Source organism: Typopeltis vanoorti, chromosome 4, assembly GCF_054136105.1.
Source record: "Typopeltis vanoorti isolate ZY-2024b chromosome 4, IOZ_Tvanoo_1.0, whole genome shotgun sequence".
NCBI classification, from domain to species: domain Eukaryota; kingdom Metazoa; phylum Arthropoda; class Arachnida; order Uropygi; family Thelyphonidae; genus Typopeltis; species Typopeltis vanoorti.
The window spans coordinates 30535229-30560649 of NC_143552.1; the positions used below are offsets into that span (position 1 = coordinate 30535229).

At 36.5% G+C, this 25421-nt stretch overlaps 1 protein-coding gene across 1 annotated transcript in view; it reads left to right on the forward strand.

Annotated features, from left to right (window-relative positions):
* The window catches only part of LOC150107192 (uncharacterized), a 177089-nt gene extending 153642 nt beyond the window's left edge, over positions 1–23447 (forward strand). Inside the window, exons 10-11 of the mRNA XM_090391051.1 lie at positions 16736–16879; positions 23087–23447. Of these exons, the coding sequence (XP_090247177.1) occupies positions 16736–16879; positions 23087–23212 (270 nt within the window). The 3' untranslated portion in view covers positions 23213–23447. The remainder of the gene's footprint in view (positions 1–16735; positions 16880–23086) is intronic.
* Positions 23448–25421: the final 1974 nt, after the last annotated feature.

The following is a 25421-nucleotide window of genomic DNA, read 5'->3' on the forward strand; positions in this document are numbered from 1 at the left end:
ACTCTGTTTGCACTCATCTTTTCTATTTGGTGATGCATTTCTTCATAACTAGCAACTGATTCACCAGGTCTGTAACAAAACCCCACTATGTAATTGATCTTGTTAGATTTCACCTCACACCAGATGGCTTCAAACTCACTGTCATATGAAATACTGTTGGTAGTAGTATTACAATCATAGGTTTCAATTCTAACTGGATTCAAGTCATCTGATATCGTTAGCAGCATGTCCCCCCCCCCTCCTCTCTACCCTTCCTAAAAATACAGTACTCTTTACACTCGATACCAGTTAGTATGTCTGATTCTGAGAGCCAGGTCTCACTAATGCCTACAATCTGAGGTCCCAACATATTGACCAAGGCAACAAAGTCTACTCCTTTGTTTATGATACTCCTAGCATTCATGTACAGACATCATAACTTACCTGCATGCTCTTTTGTATTATCTGCATGACACAGTTGGACATCTTGCAGATCTCTATTCTTCTCTAGTGACTTACGCATGTAGACATCTTCGTACACGTTTGATGAGTCGAAATCATTCTCTCCTCGTCAACATTTCCACAATGAAGCCCATTCCTATTATTAAGACAGTTATATAACATTGTTGCTCTTACACTCGCATTCCCACCATTCCTTCCTTTGTAATTTAGTTTCCCTGACTCTTTGTGTTAGATCTCATACCAGTTATTAGTTTTTCAAGACTCCTAATACCAAATGCATTCAGGTGTAGGCCGTCCCTCTTATACAAATTCAATCTTCTCTCAAAATCACTCTACACATCTAAAAACTCACATCCATTCCTTCTATACAGCCTACACATTGAATCATTTGCCATTGTACCCCTCTTCTAAATTCATTTTTATCATTATTATTATTATTATTATTTCGGGCAACTCCAAGGAGTCGACAGACTCATCGAGGGAGGCCCTAACATCATGTCAAGAACAACTATTCGACATTCACACAGTATCTATCATACCTCGCCTTGAACCCATTCACGGTCATAGCTCCCAAAACAGACTGGTAGCTTATTCCACTCATTCACCACTCTCCAAGTAAAAAACCTAGCTCTAACACCCCTGCTAACCACATTCTTGCCCAGCTTCCATGTATGGCCCTTAGTCCTCCCACCACCAGTCCTATTCTCAAAAATATCTTCTAGATTGATCTTATAGCAACCCTTCAATAATTTGAATGTCTCAATCATATCACCCCTTTTCCACCTATCAACCAATTTTTGCAACTCACAAATCTTCAACCTGTTCTCATAAGGTTCATTCCACAGACCTGCTATCATTTTGGTTACTCGTCTCTGTATCCTCTCCACCTCCTTCGCATCAAGAAGAAACTCTGGCATCCATATCTGGGCACAGTGGTCTAGATGGGGTCTTATCAAGGCTCGATATAGCAGAAAATTAACTTGTTTGTCTCTGCTTGTTAAAGTATTTTTCAGCACCCAAGTGATTTGATCAGCTGATTTAGCCACTTTTGCAATGTGCCCCCTAAACTTCAACTCCCTATCCACCAACACTCCCAAATCCCTGGCCTCATCAATCTCCTGGAGTACAGGTCGACCGATGTGATTTACTGCTGCTAATCTTTTCACTCCAAAATGCATAACCTTACCCTTTGCCACATTAAATTGACATCCATTTTCCCTAGCCCAGTCCTCCAAACTATCCAAATCATCCTGCAAAATTTTGACATCCTGTGCACTCACAATTGCTCTACCCAACTTTGCATCATCGGCAAACAAGTGAACACTTCCTCTCAGATTCTCTCCTATATCGTTAATGAACAAATTGAAAAGTAGTGGTCCGAGAATAGAACCCTGCGGCACACCTCTAGTCACAAGCCGTCTTTTGGACTCCACTCCTGAATAAACCACTCTCTGGTATCTCTCCATCAACCACCCTCCTATCCATCTCACCAATCCTATATCCATCCCCATCTGCTCCAGTTTACTGATTAGAGTTCCATGTGGTATCCTGTCAAAGGCATTGGCAAGGTCCAGTAGAATCACTGTAAACCCATTACCCTTATCCAGTTCAGCCATCACTGTGTTATAAAATGTAAGCAAGTTACTGATTCATGATCTACCCTTCACAGAACCATGTTGTCCCCTATACAGTATCCCATTTTCATCTATCCAATCCTGTATTCTTTTCTTGACTAATTTCTCCAAGACCTTGACAACGATTCCTAATATGCTAATCGGTCGGTAATTTACAACAGCAGTCTTGGAACCTCCTTTATGCAGTGGAACCATTTTCCCCTCTTTCCACCCCCTCGGGACTAACCCAGATCCGAGACTCAAATTAAACAAAATGGTCAAGGGTACTGACAATTCTTTAGCCACTTCACATACGACACGAACTGGTATACCATCCAATCCCACAGATGTATTGACATTGAGGTTTTGCAATAGACTACTCACCTCCACTTCATTCACCACAATTCCAGTATAATCTATTGGTTCCTTTATTTCTGCAATGTCACCACCTGGAAGATATATTCTTGCAAAGTGCTCGCTCAGTAATTCAACTATGTCAGCTGATTCGGTTACCTTCCTACCATCGGCATTCTTTAAAATCATTCTGCCATATACATTTTTTCTTTTACTTGCAACATATCGAAAAAACTGTTTAGGATTCTCTTTAGCCTGCATGGCCAATGTTCTTTCGTAATCCTTTTTTGCTTTTCTTACCACACTCATTACCCTTCTGGCCTGCGCTTTATATCGTTCATGTGCCTGTCGGTCACCTTTCTCCTTAAATTCTCTCCATAGTTGTTTATTTTTTTTTGCAGCTCAAGCTTAATGGTGTTATTCATCCATTTAACCCCTACTTGATTTATTATTGGGACTCTAGGTATATAGTCGGCCATTGCCTCATGCACTATCAACATCTAGCCCTTGCAGTTTTACATGCCATGGCACTAAACCAATCAAACTCCTGAGCTTGTCATACTTACCAGCCCGATAATTCCACATGTACCCTGTCTTAATTAATTGTACCCACACCTTTAGCCACCTCCCAAGTCAAGACCCTATGATTGCTCTCACCAGTTGGTGGCAACGTGGTGATATTCGTTACAGCCAAATTCTCAGATGCAATTACCAGGTCAAGCACTCTCTGACCCCTAATATTTACCATTACATGCTGTCAAATATAGTTATCCCTTAATAACCACATAAAATCCAATTCCTTCCTCCCATGTGTCCTCTCCTCCTTCTAATCAATGTTACCATAGTTGAAATCTCCCATAATAATTACTCTCCTTCCACTCATTTCTTCTATTTGCTTATGCATACTATCTCCACCATCTATTCCATCACCTGGTCTATAGCAGCACCCAACTGTATATTTAGTTCTGCTAGTTTCAATCTCACACCAAATAGCCTCAAATGTGCTCTTTTCTCTATCCTGCAGTTCCACTTCTATTCTTCTTGGCTGTAGCTTATCAGCTATCATCAATAACACTGCTCCATTTTATTCTCCTTGTCACTCCTGAACACACCATACCCCTCACATTCAATACCACTAGCTGTATCATCTGCTGTCAGCCATGTTTCACTAATGCCAATAACCTGTGGTCTGGAAGTGCCAACCAAGGCCAAAAATTCTTCCCTCTTGTTCCTAATACTTCTGGCATTTGTATACATGAATTGCAGGAGCCGATTTGTCCCATCCCTATTTTGATTTCTTATGCTAACTATCCCATTCCGATTCGTGGTCCTACTTGCTTGGGCATATTACACACATACTCAACTGTCTCCCTAAAATCTGCGTATCGACTCCCACCCCCCCCTTAATAACTCTAGTTTCCCTGATTCTGCACATTCACTTCCACTACATTCGACAACATCTTTTCAAGTCTCCATACACCAAATCCATTCAAATGTTAAACCATCCATTTTATATAAATCCTTTTGCTCATCGAACTCATTCCACATATCCACAAATTCCACACCACTCATCAAACATAATTCATGCATAAAGTCATTAGCAATTATGGCCCTCCTTCTATACTCTTCGCTGTCATACCGCAGCAACAAACTCACCAACCTAACTCTCTCACTCTTCTCTTTTGCTACCTACCTCAAGCAATTCCTTCACATCCTCGCTCATAGCCTTTTTGTTTCCTTTCAAATCATTTGTACCTACCACCACTATCAATTCTTTCACTTGCTGCTTTTGCATTCTAATTGACTTGCTTACATTCTTAATGTTTGCACCGGGTTGGTATGATTTTGTTAAACTCTCAACTAACACACTTCTTACTAAGGAATCTCCATACAACACACGCTCTTTCATTTTATTTACATTCATTGCATCAGTGTCATAATTTTTATTCTCCGATGATTCATTCAATCGTTCTGTATGTTTACCTTCATTCTCACTTTCAATGCCACTCTCACAGCTATCAGGTACTACCTCGCAAATATCACCATTCATACCTCGAATATCACTGTCATGTAGTTTCTCACTTTCATCAACGATATCACTCACACGACCTGAAGCACTCTTTAAATCCTCGCATTCTTTACACTTTTTGCACACATTCACTCCACTATCGTTGTTTAACCAGACTCCAACCGTTTTTGCAAACGGTACACTGAATCAATTCCTTTAAGTTAATATTTTTAGACAAATATGGTGACCTGGACGCCATCTTTGTATTCCTCTTTATGGGAGCCATGTGCACAGATAATCGTATCTATCAATTTACTATTAAAATACTCAAAAAACACACAAAAATCACCCAGACTCACTAAAATACTAAAAGTAAACAATACTATGTAAATACTATGCAAATTCATCAATTTTTACTCAAAATATCACTTATCTCTTCAGAATCTATCCACAAACACAACATACCATATAGCCCTCTAGTGGCTATCATATTAATAGCCACTGTTCATCATATTGAAGTAAAATACATGATTTTCACTTTCTCACTCTTCATGTTTGCCTCTTCCAACAACTCTTTCATGTCCTCCCTCATGCTCAAATTATTGCTAGTTAAGTGATTAGTACCCCCTACAATTACAATCTTGTTTACTTTTCTTTTCTGTTTTTGAACTGCTTCCTTTATATTTTTAATTTTTGCTCCAGAAAAACTCGAACTTATAACTCTCTCATCAATAGCATGTTTTATTAGAGTCACTATACCAAATAACATCCTTCTTTTTACTTAATTTTCCATTTCTCCTTATGTTCATTTAAATGCCTCTCGACTTTTTGTAATTCCTGTGTCATTTCTCTGATGATCTGCTTTAATTTTGCTATTTTAGAGGTTAATTAATTTTCATTAACCTCCTCCATATCTCCAATAACCTCGTTAGCAGGGCTAGCCTTCTTGTTCTTGCCTGCACTGCTCTGCTTAGCATTATGTTTCTTGTGCGTTTTTGGCGCCATTTTAAACTTACACTTATTATTGAAATATCTTAATAAAAATATGTTATAAAGACACTAAAAACACTCATTTTCTAAGGGAAAAACATAATAACACAACAAAAAATCACCAATTTTACACGAGCACTAAATTCACTGACCAACCAGAATGTATCCTCGAACTAATCAAATGTTAAAAGCAATGGGTGATCTATCTCTTAAGTGAGTATTTACAACAATAGAGGGCAACACTATTGGCAAGATTTTTTTTTTTCTAACTTGGTACATCTGTCATAAGCATCCATGTGGAATTGCAAAGTCATTCTATCAGGTAGTTTGTTTTATACAGCTGTCTGAAGCAAAAGTGTTATCTGTATCCCTTGAAATGGATAAAATTGAGTATCATGCAGCTATAAAATTCTTTGTAAGAGAAGGTTTAACACAAAAGAAATTAATTCGAAGTTCATAAAAGTTTATGGGCACTCTTCTCCTTCGTTTTTGACAATTAAGAAATGGGCTGTCGAGTTTAAATGTGGCCGTACCAGCCTTGAAGATGGTCCACGTGAAAGACATCCAAAAAGTGTAACAACACAAGAAATCGTTGATCGAGTGCACAATATGCTATTGGATGACTGGCGAGTCAAAGTGCGTGAAATTGCTGAGACTATAGGCATTTGAAAAGAACGTGTAGGATATATTTTGCATGAAGAATTGCAAATGAAAAAGCTTTGTGCAAGATGGGTGCTGCACTTACTCACAGCAGATCAAAAACGCACTCGCATGAAAATCTCTGAACCAGTGCTTGGAGCATTTTAACAAGAATAAAACTGATTTTGTGTGTCAATTTATTACTATGGACGAGACTTGGATTCACCATTGCACACCAGAATCCATACAGCAGTCAAAACAGTGAACAGAAGCTGGTTGTTCAGCACCAGAGTCTGTTCCATCAGCAGGAAAGGTCATGGCATTGGTGTTATGCTAAAGGCATTTTGTTTATTAATTACCTTGAAAAGGGCAAAACAATAACCGGGGAATATTATTCTGATCTTTTAACCAGACTACCATCACTGCCATCTACTGCCTGCTAATAGTATTTTTGTCTGTTAATTCCGTGTGTTTTCTGGTTGATTATCAGTGATAGTGAACAGCCTTAAACTTGTCATGATTTCTTTTTGCAGATTTTTGTCCTTTCTTCACTCTTTACATCACTTTTCTGCAATAGGACTGTTACGCTTCCTTCTGCTCTTTGGTCTTTGCTTTGTTTTGTCATGCACTCTGCTGTTCCACATTCCCCCATCATGAAATATTTGTTCTAATAGAGTTACTGATTCTTGCTGAAATGAAGGCTGTATTCCTCTCCCTTGTATCTCATTAAAAATGGATTTTCCAATGAGTAACTCCTGAAACAGTCTAAACAAAGATTCAGTCTATCACAGGCTGTTTGACACACACACACAAAAACACTGCAGCCCCATTCTCACTCTGCTGAAGCTCTCAATAGCTGCAAAAAAAAAAAATAAATAAATAAATCATCTAATTCAAATCTCACTTTGAAAGCACTAAATGCAGAAAACTTACCTGCTTACTTCCTCTACAAATGATTGTCATGCATTCTGATCCCTTGCCATCCAAATCACATAATTTTTCTCCAACTCATGCTTAGTTGATTTCGGCAAATAACTTCATGTTATATTAAAACAGTGCATCTTTCATTAGAAAGAAATCGGATAAATTCTGACTAGTTCAGACACCAGAAATTCCTCAGGTACTGATATCTTCTCCGTCCATTGGCTAGCATCCACTCCATGTTGATATGTGGCTGATGACAGAGAAGCGTGAGACAGTAGAGGAGTGGTATTAGCTAATGTTTGCCCCATTCCAAATAATGGAAATAAGTCTGTCTTCAGGGTGTTCTTAAGAGTCAAAGCTGTATAACTGAAAGGAGACCTCGACATAGCCTTTAAAGGAATGTGGAGAACCAACAGGGCTTCTGACCTAATGTCCAATCTCACCTTCTCGTGGTGCACCCTGTTGGGTATCTACCTGGATTCTGAATGAACGAGGATGAGCTGGCAATTTGAGATTTAGCCAACCAAATTGTATTCTTATTGGCTTAAACCTATATACAAAATGATGGTACAACATGACAAAATTTCATGCCAACTGGCCCGGTTAAACAAGGCCGCCCTCTGTTTTCACTAGAGAACCAGGGAGAACAGCGAAAAGTTAGCTACTGGAACAAATCTGAAAGCACACTCCAACTCAACATCACCAGAGTTAAAGATCGGTACTATCAACATAAGAACTCTGAATGGCAAAGAAATGGAGCTAGCTGAGGAATTAGACAAGTACCAGATCGACATAATAGGGGTGACTGAAACAAAAAAGACAAAAATTGGTGAAATGTTTCTAAGCAATAAATACAAAATGTTATATCCAGACAATGACAATCAAGGAAAAGGAGTAGCCATAGTATTCAACACAAAATACGAGGCTAATCTTCTTGAATGGCAGGCAGTCTCAAGTAGAGTGATGTGGGCAAATATCAGAATGGGGAACTGGACAATGAGACTTTTTTGAGGCTTTAGAAAAAGCTACTGACATAATGAAAAAGGAAAAGTTGATCCTTGTTGGGGGATCTAAATAGCAGAGTAGGAAATGATTGTCAGACATATAAAAATATTTTAGGAAAATTTGGAGAAAAGAGCAAAGCTAATAATAATGGCAAATATCTGTTGGATTTCTGCTCAGGGCATGGACTGATTATTACTAACACCATGTTCCAACATAAAAATGTGCAGAAATTCACATGGAGAGTCAAGGAATAAGAAAAGTCTCATTGACTATGTTATTGTTGATATTGATGTTTTCTCCCTGGTGCAGGACACCAGAGTGTACAGAGGATTTGAAATTGGAAGTGATCACTATTTAGTCTTGAGCAGGATAAAAGTAAATTTCATATTGAAAAGAACAACATATAAGAAAGTTTTAAAGTGAATAAAAGTTGAGCAGCTCTCAGATATGAATTGTAGACTAAAAGACACAAGGTTATTGAAGAAAAAAATGAGAGTTTGAGAACAGGAACCAAACCTTGGAGATTCAGTGGCAAGCCTTGAAGAAAACCCTGATTGATTCAGCCAGAGAGGCATGTGGTGAAGTTGTCTGCAGGATAGAAAAATTAGAAGTTAAAGAGGCAGTGAAAGAAAAGAAGAAAGCATATCAAACGTTCCTGGCAAATAAGTCAGCTTGTGTGCTTAGAGAATACAGAGACAAATGTAAGAAAGCTAAACACTGTGTAAAACTAGCTAAACCAAAAGTCATGGGAGGACTTTGGCAAGAGCATAGAAAATAAATATCAAGAAGGTGGTAAGATTTTCTGGAGGTTGTTGAAGAAGCTTAGAAATGGAGGAAAGAGTGCTGTAAAAGGAGTTAAAGATAAAGTTTACATGAAAATGGGAGAAAAAGATATCCTTCAAGTATGGAGTAATTACTTCAAAAAATTGCTAAATGAAACAAGCAGTGATAGCACAGTGGTAAAAAACACTCAACAGGCATACAGTCAGGAATACATATCCATACTTGAAGTAGAAAAAGCCATCAAAGGCTTGAAATGTGGAAAGGCAGCAGGAGTAGATGATATTCGACCAGCAATGCTGAAGTATGGTGATATAAAAGTCTTACAGTGGCTGCACTGCATAGTTCAGAATGCCTGGACAGAGGGACGAATTCCAGATGATTGGAGAAGAGCTCTCATAGTACCCATATATAAAAAGGGAAATAAAACTTAATGTGAGAATTGCAGAGGTATTTCCCTACTGAGTGTTTTCCTGGTATGATTTATGCAAGTATACTCGAGAAACGGTTGAGAAGAATTGTGGAGGAAAAGCTTGGTGAAGAACAAGCTGATTTCAAGTCAAATAGAGGCTGTCAGGATCAGATCTTTGCTTTACGACAAATAGTGGAAAAATCATAGGAATATAACAAAGATCTGTATTTAAGTTTTGTTGATTTGGAAAAGGCATATGACAAGGTGTCAAGAGCGAAGCTATTCAATACGCTACAGTGATATGTTGTCAATGGGGCATTATATCAAGCAATACTTAGTTTTTTTTGTAGTTGTAAGTCAGCAGTTAGAATTAAAGGAAGTACAGGAAGATAGTTTATTGTTAAATCTGGTGTGAGACAAGGATGTACATTATCCCCCTCTGTTATTCATTATCTATATGGATCACATTATGAAGGAAAGTGGTATTAAACATGATATCAAAATCGGAAATGTTAATGTCAGCTCTTTGCTTTATGCAGATGATGTTATACTTCTAAATAAATCCGCTACAAGTCTGCAAGATTCTCTGACTAAATTGAATATCTGTTGTAATAGATATCATATAATGGTCAGCAATAAAAAGACAAAGACAATGAAAGAGGGAGAATCGTTGAAAATGTCAACTGTGTTATGAACGGAGAACCTGTGGAACAAGTAAAACATTTCAGCTACTTAGGCATGGTTTTTAGTAAAGATGGTAAATTAAATATGGAAATAGACAACAGAATCAACAAAGCTAGTATGTAGGAAGTCAATTTAATAAATTTATATGGAATAAGAGAGAAATTAGTCAGAACACCAAATTAGCTATATACAAGACAGTGTTCAAACCAGTTTTAACTTATGGATCTGAGAGCTGGGTCAGAAGTAAAACACTTGACCAAAGACTAGAGACCGCAGATATGAGAGTCCTGAGAAAGATTAGAGGCGTGAACAGATGGCATCAATGGCAGTATCATATAAAAAACGATTATATTAGGAAAGAACTTGAAATTGTTAGCATCCAGGAATATGTTATCAGAGCTTATCTCAGGTCACTTAAACAGAATGGGCGAGGAAAGATTAGCAAAACAAGTGTTCTCTGCCAGGTTGGCAGGAAAACGACCCAGAGGAAGACCAAGATATAGGTAGATTAATACGGTACAAAGTGCTTTAGAGATAGAAATATAAGATCTGATAATGTTGGAGTCTTGACGAGTAACAGACTGATTTGGAGGAAAATTGTAGATAGGAAGTTAGTAATGATGTAAATTTTTCATGTAGTACTATCATATCCTGTATACCCCTTGAGGATAAATGACAGGAATTTGATGATGATGATGAATTCATACTACCTAGAAATAAGTACTCGGTGTTTGCCAGTCTGAATTCATTTATCATTCTTAATCTCTTTGACTATAGATAGTGGAAAGGATTGGAGAAAACTTTTACAGTTGCTCAGGATATTTCCATTGTATTTGATCATGTGTGACATAGATGCATTTTTTTTGTGAACCCTATTCATTAGTTTGAATATTGTAGGTGTTAAGGTTTTCTGGATTAGATACCATAGGGAATCAGGGTTCTGGATTAGATAATCTAGAATCCTGCTCTAGAGACCAAATGGAGAGCATTTCAAGCCATTTCAGCATGCTGAAATGGCTTGAAATGCCTATGGCGAGTTTTTTCCCTGGTTGTTCACTGTGTGTCAAGATGGATCAATGATTTTCTCCTCTCAACTTTTCCTACTAGTGTAGAAGTATCTTAAGCCTGTCCTTTTATCTGTTTCCTTCCTTCCCTATAAATTACCTCAAATCCTTTCCATAATTTTGTTGAAGATAACATACCCCCCATTCTCCTTGTACAATTGTTATGCAAATAACCTGTGTCTAAACTTTGATTTCATTCTTCAGTGGAAAGATAATCTCATCAGTGCTACCAAAACACAAGGACACAGTCCCATCTTCTTTCTCACATAAGAGATTTTTCTTTCACTCCTCTTGTAGTTCTTTCTGTATTTTTTTTTTTTAAATTAAAAAATAAATAAAAATGCTCTATTTTTCTGGTTAAAGTGTTATGCCTCACTTGTACAGTTGCTAACCATTATAAAAATCTGAAGTATGTTCCATCTTAGAATACCATTCTCACATTTGGGACAGTGAATAATAACCTCTAAAAATTCTTGATTCTCTTCAGAAGAGAGTAGTTCAGCTTGTTCAGTGATTTGAGAAACACTGATCCCCAGTTCTTATGTAACCTCTCCAATTTCTTTGGAAATAATCTTTCCTGCATTTCTAATATTTTTCAGTACCCTCCTGAACATTTTACCACCCTCTAGATAATATATTATGCAGAATAAGTAGTCTAGGCAGTTTGCAGTTATTCAGACTCTATTTTCTGTTCATATATAAAAGTTGTCAAAGAGGAGTTTGTAACCAGTATCAGAAATTATGTTCTATATATTTTATAACATAGAATTCAAAGATGATATTTGCTAGCACTTTAGGAATCAATACTGAAAGTATGTTAAAATATAAGCTTGATTATGTATTGTTCAGTCATCATTGATTTCCTGATATGTCCCCCCCAAGGGTATTCAGATTATGACAGTTATTATTACATGATTAAGTTTATTATTATTATTTATTTACATTATTATTAATCTCCTAACAACGGTTTTCTTCCAAATTAATTTATTACTTGTGAGCACTGCAATGTTGTCATATTTCATTCCCCCCTCCACCAAAAAAAAAAACAAAAAAACTTTAAGCTGTTTAAGAGGAGTGATATCAGAGTGGAGCCTCCTTGATGCTACTGATGAGGACATTTGCTCCAAATTAAAAGTTCAAGGAGTTGCAGTTATAAGGATTCTCATACATTGGGATGGTATTCTAGTATTGACCAGGAATATCTTCCTTATGCTTGACACTAAAACTTCCAACATCATTATAGCAGGGTATCTTAATTGTTTGTTCATTGCATTGCTGTAAATGTTATATTTATAGATACTTTCACAGCTTACATGTGTAAAAAAAAAAAATATAGAATTTTATTCAGGAACTCCAATATATTTCATCCAATGGAACACAGACATCAGGTAGATAGGCTGGTAACTACATTCAAAACATGAATCATAAGAATTAATCATGAAACATGTGTATACTAGCTCGTGTCTTGATTGGGTAGATAAAAAATAAAATTAATAAAAAAAAAACATCATGAATAATTAATAGTAATAATTTCCCAAAACTTAGAGATTGGCATAGTCATAGTGGTTAAGGTTTGGATGATTTTATAGCTTTTCAAGGAAAAGATGATTATATTTTAATCCTGCTGGAATAAAACATCTTTGTAGATTCTTCATTCCAGCAGGAATGAAACAAGCAGGGTACCTGATAGACACGTGGTAAGGACAGAGGTGGTAATGTATCTTTTGTAGATGGTAAAAAGGAAGATGGTTTCCAGAGTGGTTTGAAGAAAGTGTACAGATTGAATTTGGGAAGAATCATGCTATTTATGTTCCGAGATTCCTTTAAGGTAGGGTATTGAAATTCTTTTAACATTGGATTATGGATGATAATCATCAATAAGTCTGGAAGATGGATGATAATCATCAATAATTTTTTAAAGGTAGTTTCATTGTATTAGGGTGGTTCCATAACTTTCTAGCCTGACTAACTTCTAGAGGTGATAGAAAGAAAACAACTATGTTACTTTTCAACATAATCTCCCTTTACTTCAACCCACTTTTCACATCTTTGATTTAACATTTCTATGCCCTTGAACAAATAGTCTGTACTTTTTTTGTCTGCAAAATGGCAGATAAAACTGCATCTTTCACCTCATTGTCATCTGCAAATTTTCTTCCTCGAAGGTCTTTCTTCAGTTTTAAGCAGAGGTAGTAGTCACTGGGTGCTAGATCTGGGTTGTAGGGTGGGTGTTCATTCTGATGGAAGCCATAATCCTTCACTGCAGCCTTCGCAACAATAGCCATATGGACTGGAGCATTGTTGTGAAGCAGGCGAACACCATGACTCAGCATTCCTCATCTCTTCTCCTTTATGGCATCACGCACTTTGTGCAGGAGTAAAGTATAATATTCTGCATTCATGGTGGTATCCCTTTCCTTAAAGTCAATCAAGAGAATCCCCCTTCCACAGATCCTACCACACAAAATGTAATTGTGTTACAAATGCGTTCACATCTGAGCAAAATACTTTCACCATCACAGCCAAAGGGGCTTATAGATACAATTCACATCTTGTGTCACCAGATCAACAAATAGATAAGCGGACTGGGAGAAAATTCAGAAAATGACAGCAGATCATCTCTATCCATTTATCTCTCTTCGATCCTGGATCATCATGGATGCTCATCCAAAAGGCAGTTGATTATACTCTCAGGGAGAGTTTCCAAAAACATTGGTAACATCCTTATATATCCCCAAATTCCTCTTCCTTTGTTGGTCTTTGTTTGATCTCAGAGGAAACTCATTCTCTTTATTAAAAATTTTATATCTAACTGAATCTTCCAAGTTGGGGGAAGGGGAATTGTAGAATCAGATAACTTTCATTAAACATCTGTTACCATCCTCCACAAATCAACTGATCTACTTATCCCACAGAATTTTCTATGAGAATGTGAATTTTTGGAATCCTGACAAAAGGAATTATTATTGCCTTTCCAAGCCAGGTAAGGATCCAGAAGCATCTAACTATTTTGGCCAGCTGCTTATGCAAGATTTTGGAAAAAAATGGCTAACCCTTGGTTTCATGGTTTCTGAGGAGCAATAGCTTTTTTCTTTCCTTTTTTCAAGTCAAAGTCCAGCTTCCAAAAGCATCATTATACACTAGATCATTTAATCCAACTGGATTCTATTTGTGTTTTAGAAAAGCATCTCCATTAGAGATACTTTCCTAAACACAAGCATTTAGTATTGCTTTTTCTTTGACATGAAAAAAAAAAGCATGTGATAGTTTGGAGGTTTGGTATATTTAAGACCTTACATAAGTTTAGTCTCAGAGGAAACTCCTTCTATTAAAAAATTTTATATCTAACTGAATCTTCCAAGTTGTGTGTGTGTGGGCGGAAAGAGAGTCAACCATCTCTCGACCCTTTATCCAAAAGGAGTCCCACAAGGTTCCGTGTTAAGTGTCATACTATTTGCTGTGAAAGTTCACAAGAACAACTTCTTCCAGCTGTAATGCCCTCTGTGCAGATGACTTACCATCTTTTGTCATTCTTGCAACATGTTGGTCATAAAGAGACAGTTGCAGCAAGCCAACGATCATCTTTCAAACTGAGTCCTTATACACTGATTCGGGTTTTTGCCAGAGACTGCATGCATTTTGAACAAATGATAATCCCACTTGCAACAGAAGCAGAGTTCTTAGGATTCTCATTCTACCTCATATATACATCAGTTGCGAGATAAGTGGCAAAAAAAGATGAACATCCTTGGCACCCCAACTTCCACTTCTTGGTTCATTGCTCTGCTTATATCATGCCCTTATCAGACTCAATTAGGGGTAACGTTCTGTGCTTCTGCCAGAGATGGTACACTTTGATGGTTAGATTCAGTTTACCATTGGGCTATTAGTACTATAACTGGAGCAAAACATCACATATGCATAGTCATTAGGTAGTTCATTATGCCAAAGCAAATGAACTACCTTTTTTTGACAACAGCAATAATTTTTGCTATCTATATGAGATCAATGTACAATCTTTGCCAGACTATCGCATGTAGCCAGTCATTTTTTTTTGCCCACAGTTTGAAAATTTATACAGTACCTGCTAGACTGCCAAATATCCCTTTGTGAATAAAATAATTATAGACATTAAGACAGACAATGCAGCATGGATGCTACTAAATATGTCACCTTCAGGATACAGCTGCATTCCATCAAGCAACTTCTCTTTGTGCAGATTAGTTAATATTAAATTAAGGATGTCAAGAAATTATATTGTTTAATCCTTTATCTAAGTGTAATAAGCAAACAAATCAATAGAAACATTCTATCTTCTGTCTGCCAGTAACTCTTCGATTCCAAACAAAGTTTGTTCATAATACTCTGATTTATGTACTTGTTTATACAGTTGGTTCAAAATCAGAATCTCTGTTGGGTCTGCATAATATGTATCAATACATCAGTTTGCACATTTTACCACTTTACCACTGAGCTGCATGCAATAAAGCTTGCATTAAATTACATAAAATTGTAATGCTACCTAAGGTGCACTATTTATATTGATTCAAGTAGCTTTCTTCAGGCTACTAGAATTCTAGTACCAACATCATCCAGTGCTTTCCCAGATCCAACATTTCTTGTATTGAGATAAGGGTGGGGAGGGGAAGGTTCCATCTGGACATTCACCTGTGTTGGATCCAAAGAAAATGAAGCTGTTCACATTGTAGATAGGTCAGCTTGTTCCCTAAAATACCATCATTTGATGTCCCCCTACATGGATTACAAACAAATTAGGTCCAGTCTTTGTAGGATTTGTAAAGAGGAACTTGTTCTTGTTCAGCTCTGCATCGGCCACACTAATCTCACACTCCTTCCTATTTAGAGGGTGATGATATGCTATTCTGTGAGTTTTGTTCATCTACTTCGACCATTCATCATATCTTAATTATCTGCTCTCATTATTTTACCACTTTAAATAATCTTCCCAAGTCTTCCTACATTTGGGCATATGTTATCCAACTTGAAAGATATACTTAAATCAGCTAATGCCTTTTATTCCCTTATAGGGAGTAGATGAGGCCTTTTAACCCTATCTAGCTTTTGGAGACTGAGTGGGAAGTTCAATTTCCACTGGTAGCCAATCAGAGATAGCTGGCCCAAGACTCACTAATTATAAGTGGTGACCAACAAAGAGACTGGCAAACAATATACTATGTTTTAAATGAAATCAATTTATACAGAAGATTATATTTTTATTAGGAGTTTCATATTAATTTTGTTTTATATTATAGCATTATATATTTATATACAGTTCCATTTTAGTGCTTTCTAAATTTGGACTTGGTACATCATAGCCTCAATTTCTAATACACCATGAAAGTGATGTGTTACTACTTAACTTTTTGCAGATGACTCATATAATGAAAACTGGGCATGCTTGTTTTAATAATAAAATGAATTAAAGAAATGAGAGATTCCAAAGTGTTCGAGCAATCGAATTCCAAACACATGGAATTTGTGATGTAGTATTCCTTGATTTAAGATAGGTTCAGACATGTTCAAACCATGTTTTCACTCATTTCTTACTATAGGATTCACAGTACCTTATGTTACAACAACTTCAAAAGGGCAATTAAGTCTAATTTTTGAATAATATCAGCACCTTAAATTCTAAACTGCCTTAAAAAAAAAAAGCTTTATTTGTTAACAAATGTTATCTTGTATGTAATAGTAGTGTAATTATGCTAAGTGTTAATGTTAAATTTCTCACTCTTCAATCATATTTTCTTCTTTATTTTTTCTGGTTAAAAAAATATACATAATAAATTTTTTAATTCAGATAAAAGAAGTGAAATCAAATGGCTTAGTTGCAAAGCATGGATTACCAGCAAAATCTCCCACAGTAGATGGAAGTAATTTATGCAACTGGGTGTTAACAGAAATAAATAATAGGCCACTAAACTTATTCTTCAAAGATAATGAGGTAAGCAAAAATAACAGTGCTCTGTGAGTGATTTTCATACCACCAGATGAAAGTGCTTATTTTCCTATAGTAGTGCATATGCTAAGTGATAATGTTAAATTTCTCACTCTTCAATCATATTTTCTTCTTTATTTTTTTCTGGTTAAAAAAATATACACAATAATTTTTTTAATTCAGATAAAAGAAGTAGCTACATGTGAAAAAGAGGCTATGGAAAAGATATAAGGAGACAGGTGAAGAGAAGATGCATGAAGAATATAAGACATAGGCCAGAAGAGTGACTAGTATGGTAAGGAAGGCAAAACTGGAATATGAGAAAAGATTGGCCCTTAGATCCAAGGAAAATCCTAGGGAATGTTTTAGCTATGTGGCCAGTAGGAGGAGAAATGACATTGTGGGATAAAAATGAGAATAGAGTGACTGATGCAGAGGACAGTGGAATTGTTCATTGAACACTTTATTGGAATATTTCATCCTGGAGGAGTCAATTTGAATACTAGAGGAATAGAGCAGGTGTGAGGTTTAGAGGTGCAGGAGCGTGTGTTCCACATACTCAGTACTCTGGACGTTAGTAAAGCTGTGGGACTGGATGGTATTTCACCACGAGTTTTGAGAGAATGTGCTAAGGAACTGATAGTGCCTTTGACTTGGCTTTTCAATGAAAGTCTGGATGCAGGATAAATGCCCAGGGAATGGAAGGAAGGTAAGATAGTGCCACTGCATAAGGTCGGTAGCAGACTGGAATATGAGAAAAGATTGGCCCTTATTCTTCAAATAACTACTGATGACACACAAACTGGCCTATAATTAGATACTAAGATCTTGGAGAAAGTAGTGAGGGACCATATACAGCATTGGGCAGATGAGGGTAATGTTATCAGTGAGAGTCAACATGGATTTGTGAAGGGGCACTTTGGTTTTAGCAATATGCTAGCCTTTTATGATAAAGTTACAAGAGCATTAGATGAGGGAAAGGCATATACTGCCATTTTCGACTTAGCAAAGGCATTTGACAGGGTGCCACATGATAAGCTGATATTCAAGTTGCAGCACATGGATCTGGATGTCAGAATGGTCAACTGGATTCAGGATTGGCTATCCGATAGGTATCAGAGAGTTGTGTATGGTGGAGCAATATCAAAGAGGCAGAAGGTTACAAGTGGGATTCCACAGGGCTCAGTACTGGGACCTATATTGTTTAACCTTTATATCAATGCCATTGTTTGCGGATGATGCGAAGCTGGGAAGGGTTATTAGTAATAGTGCTGATATGTTAGCCCTGCAAGAGGATTTAAATAAGGTAGATAGATGGGCAAATGAATAGGGGTGTCAGTTTAATGTAAGGGAAAGCAAAATGTAAGGTCTTGAGGTTTGGGACACATCGATGGGATGCTGCATACTCAATGGAGGAGTTAAGCTGGAGGAAGTAGGAGAGACAAGAGATTGGGTTTGATGATTGATAGAAACCTGAAATTTAGGGGACATATTGCAAAGGTAGTGAAGGTAACACAGAAGATTGCTGCAATAATGAGAAGGACACTGACCTGCAGAGATAAAATGGTTATGATTCTGTTGTGTAAGACTCTGATCAGACCACACTGAGACTATTGTTCTCAGATCTGGTCCCCAGGATTTGAAGGGAATAAATTAACTGTGGAAAGGGTACAAAGGCGTATAACCAAGATGGTGTCGAGACTGTACAATGTTAGTTATGAGGATCGGCTGAGGGAGTGTGGACTGCAGAATTTGGTGGATAGAAGGAGGGGGGTGATATGATTGAGACTTTTAAACTATTGAGAGGTGGTTACAGGGTTGACACTGGGGAGTTCTTTCGCTTGGTTGAACAGCAGGAAGGAGTCATGACAAGGGGCCATCCCTGGAAGTTACGAAAGGAAGGGTGAGGAGTGGTTTCTTTGCATGGAGGGTGGTTGAACCATAGAATGCATTGCCTGATGGAGTGGTGAGAGTGAGAACGGTCAATGCGTTTAAGGAGTATAATGGACTGTGTTTCCTAGGAGGGACCTCCTTCGATGAGTCTTGATAGACTTCTGTTTCTTAGAAAGAACTTCCCACGATGAGTCTTTTGACTCCATGGAGGCTTGAATAATAATAATATAATATGATGATTCCATCCCAGAGTTGGTTTAAGTATAGAATTATACTAAAAATACCTCTGTGAATTCAGATACATCTATTGAAATGGGAATTTTCTTCAAAAAAAAAACAAAAAAAACAGAGAACATGTAATTAATCATAGCCTTAGTTACTTCAGCTATGATTCCAAACAACACAACTCATTTCAGAAATCGCTATAGTTGCCCATAAATGGCATTTTATTTTTTTAAAAAAAGCTAGAAATCTATTAATCATGTCTACCATTCACAATAGCACAGATGTGAAAGAATGCAATCCCTCTAGTCACTACTGCAACTCTAAAAGGACTAAAGGAATTTACTTGCAATAGATATTAATTCTTCAATTAGTATTATAAGACTTTGATTGGGATAGTGGAGGTTTTGCACTATAATTCAAAACAACAACAACAAAATAAATTATTATTCTGTGGAGTGTGAAGCTCCATTCAGAAGACCTACACTACACTATGTCACAACTCTTTTTGAACACATTCACAGGCAAAGCACTTGCACATATTGTGGCAACCCGTTCACCACTCTTCAAGTGAAAATTCTTGTCCTCACACTCTTATTAACCACATTCCTATCCCTACTCAATTTACAGAGATGATTCTGCTTTTCTCTATATCAGTTTCTATCACATCTGTACAGCACTATATCTTTATGAGGATGATAAACCTTTGCAAAATAGTCTCTCAGTACCTATCAAACATTTCTATCATATATCCTTCTCTCTGCCTGTCATACAATTGCTGCAACCCACAAACCCTTAATTTATCCTCACAGGAAGTATTCCACAGACTATTCACTATCTTGCTCACTCATCTTTAGATCCTCTCTGCCTTCCTCATCTTTGAGAAATCCAGGTGACCAGACTTGTATACAATAATCCAGATTTGATCATATCATTGCCTTATAAAGAGGAATGATAACTTCCTATTTCTGCCTGTTAGTGTATTTGCTTACAAGCTTCAGCTCCCTGTCAACCAACACTTCCAAATCTCTATCTTCATCAGTTTCCTGTAAGATAATTTTTAGATTTTTTCTATCTTTGGCACTCACTGCTTGTAATCTTTCCATCCCAAAATACATAACTTTACACTTTTCTATGTTAATCTGACATCCATTATCCTTTGCTGATAATGTCATCTTATTTAAATCATCCTGATTGCTTTAACTGTTACACTACTCCATTTTGCACACTGGCAAACATGAATATTTTCTAAACATTTTATATATCATTTATGTACAAATGACACAGCAATAGACAAACACAGAGCCTGTTGGTATAGTGCTAGTCACCTGCTTTCTCCTAGATTCTGCTCCTCCATACTACTCTTTGATATCTATCAGCCACTCTTATATTTGGGGCGAATATTCCAAGTGTGCGGTGCTCATCCACCGAATAGCAGTATCAACACTATTATATTTTTGCATTTATTCCCATTCAAGACTTCCCTAATTGTTTCCTTTTTTCATCAATCTTATATTCTTCACAGCAAATCTGATAAGTCTGGACTGGTGCAACAACGGAACAGAGACAAACCACAACATTCTGTGGTCTAAAACTCTCCTTTACATAGTTGTCGATATAAGTTCGAACACTTATTCAAAGAGAGCGCTGAGCCTTACTTCAACACCCTAACTTGAACCAGAATGACTGCATATCCTTGTCAAAAATATGGGAAAGTTTGATCCAAATAACACATTAATTTTTTTTTTTCTTTCATACCTTCTAGATACTACATCTGCCTAATGATATCTTTGATATGATTTTATAAATGAAGTTTTTTGTACGACATTGTAAATGTATACGTAATTTATTTCTGCACTCTTATGTTTACCTTTCTTCAGTGAAATGATATCGTAATTAGTGATGTAACATTACACGGCTCATTCTAATTTTGAATGATCAATTGTTTGTATTCTACCTTGTAAAAGACTGTTTCCTGTCAAGCCATTGATGATAGTTTATTTTCAAACTGAAATATCTGGCAATATATTAAATATACTTTTCTTGTGCTAATGTGTTGATAATTCTTATTTTCTGAAGCAATTGATAATGCAATACAGTTACGAGTGTGCAGGCAATTGGCATTTTCTGTGGTGATTGACAGTAGCAAATTGTCTCGCATCCGTAAGCGCTGGATCAGTGCACTTGAAAGAGTTAAGCCAGATGGAATTATAAACATTAACATCTTCAAGATGATTGCTGTTAGGAAAGCAGAACTGAAGAAAATCGACATTTTAAAAATATGGAAATAAAGTTCAGGATGAACCAGTTGCACTAAATGATGATGATAGAGAGAGAGACAACAAAATTTGATAGAATAAGGTAAATGAATTTTAACTAGAGGATTTTCTTGGACACACAACATGATATATCATAGTTAACATATGTACAAATATACTTTTTTTGAGATGAAAAGATTCAGAGCATGTAATTAGAAATATTCAGATGAATAGTGATTGAAGAGGCATATAAATAAGTAAAAAGGTGTTGGTTTTACAGATTGGAAATGGACATCACTGAGGTTGGAACTAAGACCACACACTCATATAAAATGGATCTAAAAGGTTTTGGTAGGTTTCAGTTTTTCTGTATGTAAACAGTAAGTAAGTAAGTCGAAATTGAAAGAGACATGAAATATGTATATTAAAGGATTCTTTTCTAAGTCATACTGGAGAATTACACCCAATTCTTCTGTAAATGCCTGGCCTATTCCCCACTTGCCATTACTTGGACTTCCTCCAGACACATCTGACCGAATTATTAATAATTTGTTAAACCTCCAAGGAGTCCAAGAACTCATCACAGGGCAATTTATTCCACACAGCCCACTGTCTACACTACCTAATCTCCCCTTTCATCTACTCACTATGCCATCTAGTGCCCTGCCAAAATATTATTTTGGGTAGAGCACTAGATAAGTGAGTAGAGAAAGATAGTTTGGTAAAAGTTGTTGGCATGCAGGAATATAAGACTTCTTATTCTGTTGGAGGATAATGATAAATGCTTTAGAGAACATCAGCACTATGTATAGATTTGATTCTGGATATTTGTGACAGAAGACCATGATGAGCAGCAAAAGTAATATCAGAATATGGAATTTTATTTATTTATTTTTTTTTTAAATAATGAAACCTGTGGTGCGATCATAATTAAAAGAAACACACGTATTAACCACAGTGAAAATTATTTAATTGTAAATATTTCATCCTAAGTATCTTAGGACATCATCAGTACAGTAGTTTAAAACAATAATAGGATAACATACAGTTAGGGCACATGATTACAATAGAATCTCATTAAACATGCGTAACGTGTTAAAAAAAAATTATTATTTAACACAATTTTGTATGACAATTTCCCATACTTTAGGAATAGTAAGAACGTCATTGCAGTTTAAGTTTGGTCTGTGTAGTAGGGCGTCAGAACTTTCTTTATATAAACGTTCATGTTTATATCAAGATCTATGTAAAAGTTTAGACTTTTCCCAATTATTATTGTTGTTTTAAACTACTATATATATACTTTTATATTATTGTTTTAAACTACTGTACTGATGATGTCCTAAGATACTTAGGATGAAATATTTACAATTAAATAATTTTCGCTGTGGTTAATACGCGTGTTTCTTTTAATTAGAATATGGAATGTTATCTATTAGGAATAGAATGCGCCAGTGCGAATGGAAAAAAAATATGTTTGAGGCATATGATGATGAGAGGAGTTTGCTCAATTAATGTTGAGGAGATTTTCTATGAGGTGAAAGGAAAAGGTATACCATAATTCCTAAGGGGTGTACTGAATCTAAAGGTTGTGAATAAATTTAAGGCACAGACAGTAAGTAGTGTAGCAATTAATATGGAGAGGATTACTTTGGTACCTTTGTGAATAAAATTTATTTAATTTAGTAATCTTTTTTTATTACATCCATTCATGTATGGATGATTTTTAAGTTCAGAAATATTTTAAATGGCATCTGAATTCACAGAAAAACGTAATTTTGTCAGTGAAAAAAAAAGTAAAGGATCAGTAATTACATATTCTGTATTCCATTTCTTCCAGGTACAAAGTAGGCTGAATGCAGTAGGCCTTGACATATCAATTCTGGTGCAACCATCAGATTTAGTGAAAGCCTTGAAAAAGCAACTGAAATCATTAAGAGGATATAAAGAATACATTGTTCAATGAGATTCTTACTTAGTTTGTATAAATAAGGATGGGATATATTTTTATGTATAATTTCAATGTGAATAAATTATGTTACTGATGTTTTACATCATACTTGTGTAAGACTTTCTTTTTTGCATATACAGTAGACTCTCGACTATCCGGCCTAATGTGACGGAAGGGCAGGCTGGAGTTCTAGGCCTACCTTTTCACACAAATGTGAAAAGCTAGGCCTAAGATGAAAGAGTCAAAACTTAGTTTTTGAAAAAGTCCTTGATAGATGACTGCTTCACCCTTTTAGCCCTCTTCCGCGACGCAATGTCCCTCTACTTATGCAAATAAATGATATCAGCTGGTGTCGCTTCCTCCTGCTCACTAATGTACTGCAGCGCTGCCTCAATTGTCTTCAACCATTCTGAATGTGGGATGAGATTTTTCCTGTCATCTAAGGATGCCTCCTCCTCTTCTTCCTCCTGTGTCACCATTTCCACAATATCATTGTCAGTTATTTCATCAACTTCGTCATTTGACATTCATTCTGTAATGTCCTCTGCATTTTGATTTACATCGTGACATTTGTGAGCAATGAAACAAGTTTATCTTTTTCATCTTCCACTTCAGTTTCAAGGTTGAAATGCCCACCTTCATGGTCCAAAAGAATTTTCCAAGACTTTACAAGTAATATGTTTCGAATCTCTTTACTAACAATTTACTAATGTAACCAGGAACAGTGGCAAACGTATTCCGCACTTGGGGACATCCGATACACAACTGACGAAGTGGGGAAATCCGCACTTTGCATGTCTCAACTTGTGTTATGCACATGGCACGTAGGATTGTAGCAGATGCCAGCTTGCAACACCTTGGCAAAGTAAATTACAGTACGTATTCCTCATTTTATCACAGAGAATTACTGTATTATTATAATTCTCCGTGATAAAATCCAGGCTCCTGATAGTACGGAGGCCGGATAGTCGAGAGTCTACTGTATAAGAAAATTTATAATAAAAATAACCGAAATTAAAATAAGATTTAATATTTCGACTCAAGTGTTTGATTTCCACAGTACACCTGGTCGTCGAATTACGGCTACAAAAAAAAAAAAAAAATTAATTAATAATAAATCAGGCAGCTGCGCGTACGATAACTATGGGATACGATAGTTATCATACGATAACCTGCATACAATAACTATCTCTTGCATACACTCAGTCGCTTTCAAGCATCTGTTGCGTGTGGTGTATTAATTAAAATTCTACTGAAATACTACCCATAAAATGTCTAGTAAAAGGAAAATGCCTTCATCTACAGATACGCCAGCTAAGAAGTCGAAAACTATTGATTTAGAGTGTAAAATGAAAGTCATCCAGAAGTATCAAGGCAGAAAGAAAGTGAATACGATAGCACGTGACTTGAAGTTATCACATTACATGGAAGAAAGAATTCGGGAAGCTGTGAAAGGTTCAGCACCTATGAAGTCTACAATTTTAACCAAACAACAACAGGGACCCATCCATGAAATGGAGAAATTGTTGTTTATGTGGATGGAAGATTTAATACAGAAAAATTCACCCATGAGCCTTTGCACAGTGCAAGCGAAGGCTAGAAGTCTGTTTCAGAGTTTAAAATCACGTGCTAGAGACGATTACGCAGAAGATTTTCAGGCCTAGTACTGGATGGTTTAAGCGTTTAAAAAAAAAAAAAGATTTGCTTTGCATAATGTACGTGTCACAGAAGAAGCAGGAAGTGCAGATGAAGCCCAAAAATTCATTGATAGTTTAGACTCTTTAATCAAAGAAGAAGGTTATCTACCGGAACAAATATTTAATGTAGATGAAACCAGCTTGCAATGGAAACGCATACCCAATCGTACCTACACACACCAAGAAGCAAAAAAGGATGCCAGGATTCAAAGCTTTTAAGGATGACTTTGTTGCTTGGTGGGAATGCCGTGGGTTTTAAGCTGAAGCCTTTTCTCATTTATCATTCAGAAAACCCTCGTGCATTTAAGTACATCAACAAGCACACACTGCCCGTTTACTACCATTCAAACCCTAAAGCATGGATCACTCAAGCACTGTTCGAAGACTGGTTCATGAACTGCTTTATTCCCCAGGCTCGTGAATATTGTGCAGAGAGAGGTATCCCTTTCAAGATTTTATTGATTATGGACAATGCCCCTGGCCACCCTCCTCATCTGGACGACCTTCAACATGATGTTAGAGTGGTT